The 9,519-nt window shown below is 48.0% G+C and overlaps 1 protein-coding gene across 1 annotated transcript; it reads right to left on the bottom strand.

The window, feature by feature from the left end:
- Positions 1-54: 54 nt before the first annotated feature.
- TMEM120B (transmembrane protein 120B) lies at positions 55-9,480 on the bottom strand. The gene is made up of 12 exons (XM_063173056.1): positions 9,385-9,480; positions 7,088-7,206; positions 6,089-6,205; positions 5,285-5,344; positions 4,646-4,741; positions 3,543-3,632; positions 3,027-3,092; positions 2,047-2,108; positions 1,704-1,796; positions 1,256-1,320; positions 1,045-1,113; positions 55-830 (listed from the first exon to the last, which is right to left on the bottom strand). The coding sequence occupies exons 1-12, from the start codon at positions 9,451-9,453 to the stop codon at positions 717-719; spliced, it is 1,020 nt and encodes a 339-aa protein (XP_063029126.1). The 5' UTR covers positions 9,454-9,480; the 3' UTR covers positions 55-716.
- Positions 9,481-9,519: the final 39 nt, after the last annotated feature.

A 9,519-nucleotide genomic window follows, 5' to 3' on the forward strand; every position in this document is an offset into this window, starting at 1 on the left:
CTCAAAAACCAACCCAAGGGCCATGTGCTTGTAACTAAAGAAGGGCAGAGGCAGTTGCATATTGAATGGTTTATTTTAGGTTCTTTCAGGCCTGGACAAATGACCTGGTCTCCCTGGAAAAGGGCTAGCAGACTTCCCTGCCATTTAAAAACTGCTTTTGTTCACATGATTTTGTTTTCAAATGAGGAATTCCTCTTATTTAAATAGCTTTTTAGAAGTGTATATAGCAGCAGTATGGTACAAAGATGAGTATTTTCTTTTCACAGTACACACAGGTTAGTATTGCCACTGAGAATATGCCTTGAAAAACAGCATTCATTTTGTATTACTGATCCACCCAGAGTGTTCATAAACCTCAATAAATTCAATACCCAGAATTTAAATAATAAAACTGCAAAGTGTCAGGTATCATTCCAGAATTGGAATTACAGTAGATCCCACATTTCCCCCAACGCTGGTGCTTGGCCAGGCAGGTGCATGCTGCTCTATACACAGAACAAAAACCCCAGAAGCAAATACATTTTATATTAAATATACATAAATAGCAGGAGTGTGACTGGAGAGCCATGCTTGCATTAATACTGAGTCTGTGCTGGCAGAGTCCTTTACCAGACACGGGGACAGGAGAGTCCTGAGCCCATCCATGGCCTGCCTGGGGCTGGGCAGGGTCTGTCCCACACCCAGCCCTGCTGGATGCACACTGGGAACAGGGGCAGTCACAGCTTCTTCACCTTGTCTTTGTTCTTCTGCAGCTTAGTGTGCACCACCTTGAGAGTAGTGAGGAAGTTCCCAAGGAAGAGCAGCAGGAATGTGAAAGCCAACACAAAAACCTGAAAGGGAAGAGGAAGCAGCATTTATTACCTTGTGATATTACAACATGGATTATATTCAGCACTGCTGGACTCTACCAGACACAAAACAGGCTCTGTGCTGCATTATCCTGAGATATTTAAATGCAGTCAGATGCCCAAATATCTTCCAGGATGTGGTAAAGCACCCACTCTGCCCTGCTCTGTGCTTCTTCTGAGCAGAGCCAACACACACCTGCCATTCTTTGCATTCCTTGTGCCTTGACAATCTGAAAAGAGTGATTGCATTGTATAGCTGCCAGAACTGCAGAGGGGAAAAGAAAAAAGGCAATTTAATTATGAGCAAAAAGAATTAAGCCTTGGAAACGTTTGTGATCCAAAGCACCTTTGGGTGGTGCAGCAGCACACACTGCACCACAGAGGGAGGAGGGGATCACCCAACTTACGTGCCCAAAGAACAAGAAGGGAAGGAGAAACGTCAACCCCCGCCACATCCAGGACTGGAATCCTTCTGGAAAAGGTTGACAGAAGAGGCAGAGTGTGAGCACAGAAGAGCCAGGACTGAACCTGCAGCTCCTCCCACCCAGATCACCACCATAAGGGCTTTTCCTATCAAGTAAAAAGATTTGTTTGAAACTGGGGTAGTTAGAGGAGGATAAAGTTAGGGATGACAAAAACCTCCATCTTAGTCTCCTCAAATGCTGACAAAGATCAGATTCCTCTGCTCCTGACCTACAGGACCTGAGGAGGGGGATAAAAGTCTCACTGCCCATCCTGCCTTGGGACACAGGCAGGCAGGCAGGGGACAGCTCTGCCATGGGGGGCACACAGCCCTCTCCCTTCCTGTCACTGCACCCAAAACCTGTGCAAAGAAAGCCCAGCAGGACACCTCACCCACTGTAAGGTCCAAGTGGTTTCTCTCCCCCAAAGCCCGGAGCCTGTAGAGGCAGCCCCTTTGGTAATAATACTGTAAGAACTGAACACAGCCTGGAGAAGGAGAGAGAAAACATCACTCCATTGGTTATTCAGAAATATGGTAAGTATCAAACTACTTCAATATTGTTTAATCCAACAGCATTTAATTATTGCTTATATTTCTAGATTGCATATTTGTACACTATCTTTATATTCCCACAGTTTAATATTCCAGTATTTACTAAATGAAAGTGTTTTCTTTTAAGCACATATGACACAAAATGACTTTACCCCCTGAATTAGCAAGGTAAGATATACTCACTCTGAAATATTGAAAATGCTAAAAATTGACTGCGAAACATCTGATACATGAGTCCATCGGGCCTGGAAGAGAACATGGGGAGCTCCATTAATCTGCTAAAAGCATCCACTGCATCCACCCCTTCCCCTTCCCCACCAGGCCTGATGCCATTAGCAAACGAACCAGCAGCTGGTGCCCAGCCCATTCCACCCACTGGGAGCCCTGAGAGGTGCTACAGCCACAGGAAGTGCTCTCATTGATTAGGTTTCTCCTCTCTAACAAGGATAAATGCTGTCCCCTCTCATCCTTTATCAGTTTTCTCCAGGCAGCAAAATCATTCAGCATCATCTGCATCAAGAATCCCAGCACTGCAACAGGGGTGGTTGTGCTGCTTATCCTGAGGGCAGTTCAGGATAGATGGAGGGCAAGGACTGCCTGCCCCAGCCACTGTCAGGCCCTTACAGATTCAGGGCAGAAGCATCTGTTGTTTTAAAACAATTTTTAATAATTAACTCATCAGTTTATGCCGAAGTTGAGAGAGGCTGCATAGGGAATACATTTTGTGGGTTGTCTGACCAGCACCCATTGCAAGGGGGTAACTTGAATTTTTGGCTTTAAACTCTCTAATCAAGGCTCAGTAAAGGCACCAAATATCCATTTTGTGGTGTCCTTCCTCTATAGCAAAGTGCTGCTTGTTTCCTTAAGTACAGAGACAGGAACTGGGAGATTTGCAGATTTTGCTATCACCAGCCCAACTACAGCCACAGGGTTTGCATTTCTTTCCTTTTTTTTTTTTTTTTTTAACCAGCAATGTAAATACAAACTTACAGTGTTGTATTTATCATTGAAAACATCTGTAACATCAAACAAATATTAAGGCTGACACGCTGCCATACGTCCCGTGGCCACAGCTTCATGGTCACACTGGATTTAAATGCTCAGATGATGTAAACACCATGAAACAGGCTTGAAGCACCTCGAGCAGGCAGGAGCAGACTCACCACGTTAACATCACTCCAGAGAGGAACGTGGAAACGTAGTGATGAGACACCCACCAGCCTTTGATCCTGAGCAGTAAAAAACATGGCAGTTAGACAAGAAACATGGATTTCAGCATTAAGTCCAGCCTTACAGGCAAAAAATGATCCAAAAATGGCAACAAAGTAGATGCCCCAAATCAAGCACAAGGAATGCTGTGGCATTTCCAACCAAAGATGTGTGACCTCTAACACAAGGCAGCACACACACCCCAGACACATCTACAACCTACAGCTACCAAACCCAGCCCAGCACCTTGCACCAATAACTTGGGGACTGTCAGGAACTGCAGCTGCTCTCTCCCCAAACCTCAGGTGCCCTTGGAAGTGACCAGGGAGGAGGAGAGAGCCAAGACTCTGCAGAGAGGCCATCAGCATCTCAGATTTGCTGGGCTTCAGTGCCAGGCTGAATCCCCTTTTGCTGCCTGGTTTTCCCTAAGGACATTTCATGCTCTCATGTTTGTGCAGGTGGCACTGTACCTTGAGCCATTGCTAATGAGAATGCTCTCCCGTATCGTCAGCGTGCAGTAATACCACACCAACAGAAAGTTAAACACTTCATCTGTCACCCTGTTAAACACAAAAAACACACAGTAAAAAACCCTCTTGTTAATTATAAAGATGCATTTTAAAAACTCCTATTTTTCCTAGATGAAAACCTGCCCAAGTGAGGCTATGGACACAAAGTCCCATCCTGAACATCTGTAACCCACAAGCAGCACAGCACACACAGGCAGCACTGCCAGGCTCCAGCCCCTTCTACCCTGGGATCCAACACTGCAGATCCTGAGCTGATAAGCAGGTATGCAGGGATGAATTAAGTGCTGCTCAAGGAGAGAAAGCACCACAGAAGCAGCAGATGATCCAATTTAGAGAGGCCTGTCTCCAGGCTAATTCAATGAGGAGATTCCATGAGATCTATATCAATCCAATCAACTAAAAGAATGGAAGAGCATTATGCTCTGAAGCAAAAAAATCAAAACACCAGAACTTTATTTTGCCATTTGCAAACTCCTGAAGCCAAGGGGACTTGGGGCAGCCAAGGAGACTTGGGGCAGCATCACTGCTGGTACAATCCTGCATTCATTCAGACACACAGAGTGGAAGTGCGTGGCTCCAACACCTTCCTGGTTTTTAAGCAAAATGATAATGGAAGCTTGTTGGTGCTCAGACACTTTATCACAACCTAGAGGTAATGTTTCAAGTCTGATTATTTCACACAAATTCTTTTGTGTTGCTTTTGTTGTTAGCCAGAGCTGCAGCACAGTGTTGGTCCCTGCCTGGGACAGCCCACAAGTACAGCCAGCTGTTTGTTCCCAATGACAGCATGATGCCAGAATAACAACATCAATTTTTAGCATCATCAGGAAACGTGATGTTGGAGTTTCCTTTTAAAAAGGAAAAACAGCTGGCTAAAATACAACTCCTGCCAGAGTTGAAGAAGAGCAGGTGTCCTGCTGCCCAACTGCTCAAAGCCTAAACAGCACCTGAGCTGTCTCACTGTCCTTAACAGTGCATTAGATAATTCAAACCCAGCACAATTTCATGCAAAACACTTGATAAGAAATAAAAATGTATCTTACCTGTAGTGGAGAAAACACCTGCAGGCAACAGCCCCCAGTAACAAGATTATTGTCAGATAAAGTTTGAACTTCTCATACTCGTCCTTGTATGCAAACCTGGAAGGAAACAGGTGCCAGTTGTGGACACAAACAGATGTTTGACTGGAATGTGGCTTCACCTTTTCATGCCACATACAAAGCCAAACACCAAGCCCAGAGACAGAGGTTTTGCTGAAACCCTTAGAAAAGCAGTGGACAGTGGTGAAAGGCAGTGTCAGGGAGGGTCTGTCTCAGCTGCAACACAATGCCCTAAGTCCATCAGAGCTGGTTTCTGGGATGGCATGACAAGATTTTAAAAATACATATATATCTCCATTTTCTGGAGCACTGTATGCCTAGATGTCACAGCACCATTTTTCAGCACAAAAAACCCTCCAAACACTTTTACAATTAAGGCTACAGGCTGAGCTGAGCTTAAAAGCAAGTGATAAATTGAATTAATTGGAGGTACAGAAGATGTCAGCTTATCCCCATGTCACCCATCCTCAGCATTTCACTCATCAGGTCTAAGAGAAACCCATTCCCTCTCTGGGCTCCAGCCCACACCCACAGCTGGCCCCAGAGAATCCAAAACTCACACACGTGGGGAGGCTCACTCACTTTGCCTGGTTGCTCAGGAGAGTAACATTCACATTTCCCAGCACCAGATTTAAGTACAGGCTGGAAGACAAAAGCCAAGAGCAGACCCAAGTAAGTTGTTTTATTTGAACACCACAGGATGATCTGAGCGAGGTGATGAGACAGTGGCTCTGCCAAAGCCACGGCTGCTAGACATTTTAATTAATACAAACTGGAGGGAAATACCACAGAAAAAGCTTTACACATGGAAATATTGGTCAGCATTTCCCAGAAGTTACTGAAAAGCCTCATTTTCCTGGTCCCTTTTTTGCACTACAGTCTAAGGGCGATATATGCAGTGTGCAGTGGCCAAACCCAAACACAGGGAGGATTTGGAAGAAAAGTTTGTTAGAAACTTCTGAGGGGTTGCAGCATCACACAGTCCTCGACAACTGACATAATTCTGTACTAGCAACCCCGCTTGAAGGAAAAGTTAAATTGGTTTACAAAATATTATTAAAAAAGAGAAAAGTCTTGCTCCGATTCAGCCCTCAAAAAAAATAGCCCAGGAAAACATCAGTGTGGAACAGTGAGCTGCACAATCCCTTGCCAGTGCAGGTTACTGTCATTTTAACAGAAAACCTGCACTGCCCACACACATTTACATCCACTCACAGCTAATGAATTCTGTGTACAACTGACACAGCAGCTCAGCAAGAGATTTATGACTAATCCAATTTTACATGTCTTTCTTCAACCTTTTCCTTCGGGAACAAAGAGCTTTTCTGTGAACATTTAAAATCCAAAATTCCTGGAGCACACAAGCCTCCCTGGTGGAGCACATACCCATTCCTCTTGGGCAGGTAGGCTTCCATGTCAAAGAAGGCATTCTGCCTCTCCTTGATCTGGCTGCTGATCTCCTGAATGAGAGCAAACTCCTCAGGACTCGCTCTGGGCTTGCACCTGCAAGAACACAGAAACAAGATATTCCTGTTCATGTTTTCACCTCCTTTTTATTTGAAGGAAAATAATGTCATAAAATCCAGGCTGTTAAAAAGCTGGCTCTGGGAACTGATGCTTTGCTCCTGTATTTCTGAGGAACCATTTGGCTTATCACGACTTTATTTCACTGCCAGGTTTATGTTGCTGTAGGTTACTTCAACCAGTTGGTTTATAAATCAGCTTCTCTTTCCATCAGCTCAGTGACAGGATTGCATGGGAATATTGTGTTTTTCTGAAGGAATTCTCTCCACCCTGGGAACTCTGTGCGTGGTTTCAGGCACTGCCCTTGCAGAGGCTGCAGCTCTTCAGGTATGAAGTGTTTCAGGATCTAACAGGACACAGAGCTGATGATTTACTGACAAACTGTGGTTTTAGTAATTAATGTTAACCAGGGAGCAGTGAGCAGCAGAGCCAGCAGCCTGTGGTGTCAGAGGTGCTGCACACAAGGAATTCAGCCCATGGCTCCTCCTGGGATCAGTCAGGCAGCCAGAGACAGTTCCCTCCTGTAAATCTACCCAGGAGCAAGTCACACCTTCAGGTTCAAGGGCTGATGTTGCTCTTCCAGTGCAGTTACAGAGCAAAGCATTGCTCACCTGGCACAGCCAAAAGCTGCACAGCCCTGCAATGCACAGCAAGCACTGCAAGGAAGAAACCCACAGCAGCTCCCTTAAATGTCTTTATTTACAGGGCTCCCTCTCTCATGCAGTAATGAACAATTACTTGGCTGTAAGATGGAACAACTTTAGCACTGCAATATAGATTGTCTAGTAAAAGACAATCCAAGCATTTCAGCCCTTGGGAAAGAGAACTATCCCACCCCATCCCACCCCACCCTCCTGTTACCGCTGCAGGCTGTGCTTCAGGTCCCTCAGTGTCTTCTTCTGCCGCTGTATGGAGCTGCTGCAGGCTGTCTGCAAGCTGGTGACTTCTTCCAGTTTCTGCCTGTAAACTTTGTGTGTTTCCTGCAGAAGAAGAGGAGGTGGTTGGTAGGAAGAGCCCTCCTAAGTTATTCATGGCATTTGTCCCTCACCTCCAAGGGAAACCAGGGTTTTTTTATGGGATACAACAGACACCCCTTTAACAAGCAACAAGGAGAAGATGCCAAACCAGTACAGCTATAAGGGCTTAAATGGACACTGATGGCATTCCTGCAAGAGGAAAAGCATCCTCTACATTCATCTCATTGCCTCTTTAAAGAGCTTTCCCACTCAGGAGCTTCTCACTGCCATCCCACCCTGCAATGAAGCCCCTAATCCTTGAATCCCCTAATCCTCCATTTGATCCTGATCCATGCCCATCAAATGGTGGCTAAATCACAGAGCAGGCACTCCAATTTCACAGCCAGATTAAATCTTGGAGAAAATAAAGGAGGACCTAACAGAGTGGGGGAGGGAAGGGAAAGACAGCACCAGGCATAAATCCCTGGCTGGGGGTTTAGGCACCTCCTGGCCATCACTGCCATCCCAACCCCACGGATATTCAAGCAACCTACTGCCCCATATTCTGGTTTAAAGAACTGAACTGATGTCCCTGCCTGTGGCCTCAGATGCTCCCTGGGAGGAACTGCTTTATCACAGCTCATTGGTCCCCTGAAGCCCCCAATTAGTGCTCAGCCATAATGAGGACATGCTCACCAACTGCAAACCCATTGAGAGGAAACTCTGCTCTCACCCCTCCCTGCCCTTAGCTCTGCCTTTCCACCCTCTGCAAGGATTTCACCCCTTTCCCCATGAGGGAGGTCTCAGGAAGGGCTCTCCAAGCACCAAGCAATGACCTCTGAGCCAATCTGAAGACCTATAATAAATTGGAAAACAGAGTTTGTAGAGTTGGTGCCAAGAGAGTGTGGGTTACACGGCTGCTTCACCTACCAGCACACCAAGAACCACAGGAAATTCCCACTGCTCTTCCCAGAGCATAAACATGGTGGAGAAACCACACAAACCAAACCTTTGCTCTCCTCCTTGCTAGGACCCACCTTGTAGCTGTTCTTTATTTACAAGAACAATCCAAAACAAGCTCCTGTGTCTGGTGTAAAGACCTTCATAACCAAACTAACCCCGTACAGGCACTGCAGCTCTCACTGAGGCTCATTTGGTTTAGCTGAGCACACCTCTACAGCATTAATCCTCACACCTCGACCACCAGCAGCTGCCACCCCACCAAAAGTGTTTCTACTTTCCTTTTCCAGGTGGGGAAACTGAGGCAGGGACAATCAGTCACTGGCATTTACTGTGGTTTAGGTCAGACTAAGGCAGGGAGTTTGTCGAGAAGGTGCACACAGCAAACAAGTGACCAACAAAACCACTCCAGATGGGCTCCCCCAGCACCCAACCCTCGTTTCTGCTAACAGGAGTACAACCTGAACTGAGTTTTAATTAAGAAACAAGCTAAATGTGGAGATCACACTTTTTTTTTTTGCATGCACGTTCTGTTTAACAGTCTAAAAGAGGCTAAAACAGCCTCCAGAGTGAGAACAGCCTGTCGTACTTTAAAACTGGCTTTAAGATTTTAAGCACGTGTATAGGTGCAGCACTAATGACAAGCAGGGAAGGAAGGGAAGGTTTCTGGAGGTAAAAGCATCTTGTAGAACAGCTCTTGGCCCCCACTCCGAAACCTTTCCGTCCCTCAATGCACTTTTGCAAGATGGAAAAACAGCACTCGGACCCGGCGTATCCCACCACGGGAGATCAGACCCGGCCAGGAGCTGCTGGCGGGACAGGCGCTGCCCGCACTGCTCTTTGCAACACAACCGCACCGCGTCCCCTTCTCCCATCCTTCCTCCAGCACCGGGAACCGCGGCACCGCATCGCGGTGCACCCCAGAGGGACCCGGGGCACGGCCGGGGCTCGGGGCAGCGGGGCCGTGCAGGGAGGGATGCTCGGGATCCCCGCTCCGGGCGGGCACCCCGCGGCCGCGGCGAGGGCTGGGGGAGCCCTCCCGCACCTCCGGCTGCTCCCGCCGAGCCGCCCCGGAGATGCGGCCGGTGTGGGGACCCCCGGTCCCGCTCCTGCCGGGCGGGGCGAGCCGGGGGCGGCCCCGCATCGCGATGCGAAGCAGAACCGGCAAGGGCAGCGCGGGGGAAGCCGCGTCCGCGCAGGCGGGGGAGGCACCGCGATGCCCCGCGGGGCCCCGCCGCTCACCTGGAGCTGCCGGAACTCCTCCTCCAGCTCCCGCCACTCGCCGAGGCTCCGCTCCAGCTGCTCCCGCATGGCCGCGGGGCCGCGCCCGCTCCCCGGGCCCCGGCGCGCGCCCGCCGCCCGCACCCCCGGGCCCGC

Source organism: Melospiza melodia, chromosome 20 (genome assembly GCF_035770615.1).
Source record: "Melospiza melodia melodia isolate bMelMel2 chromosome 20, bMelMel2.pri, whole genome shotgun sequence".
Taxonomy (NCBI): domain Eukaryota; kingdom Metazoa; phylum Chordata; class Aves; order Passeriformes; family Passerellidae; genus Melospiza; species Melospiza melodia.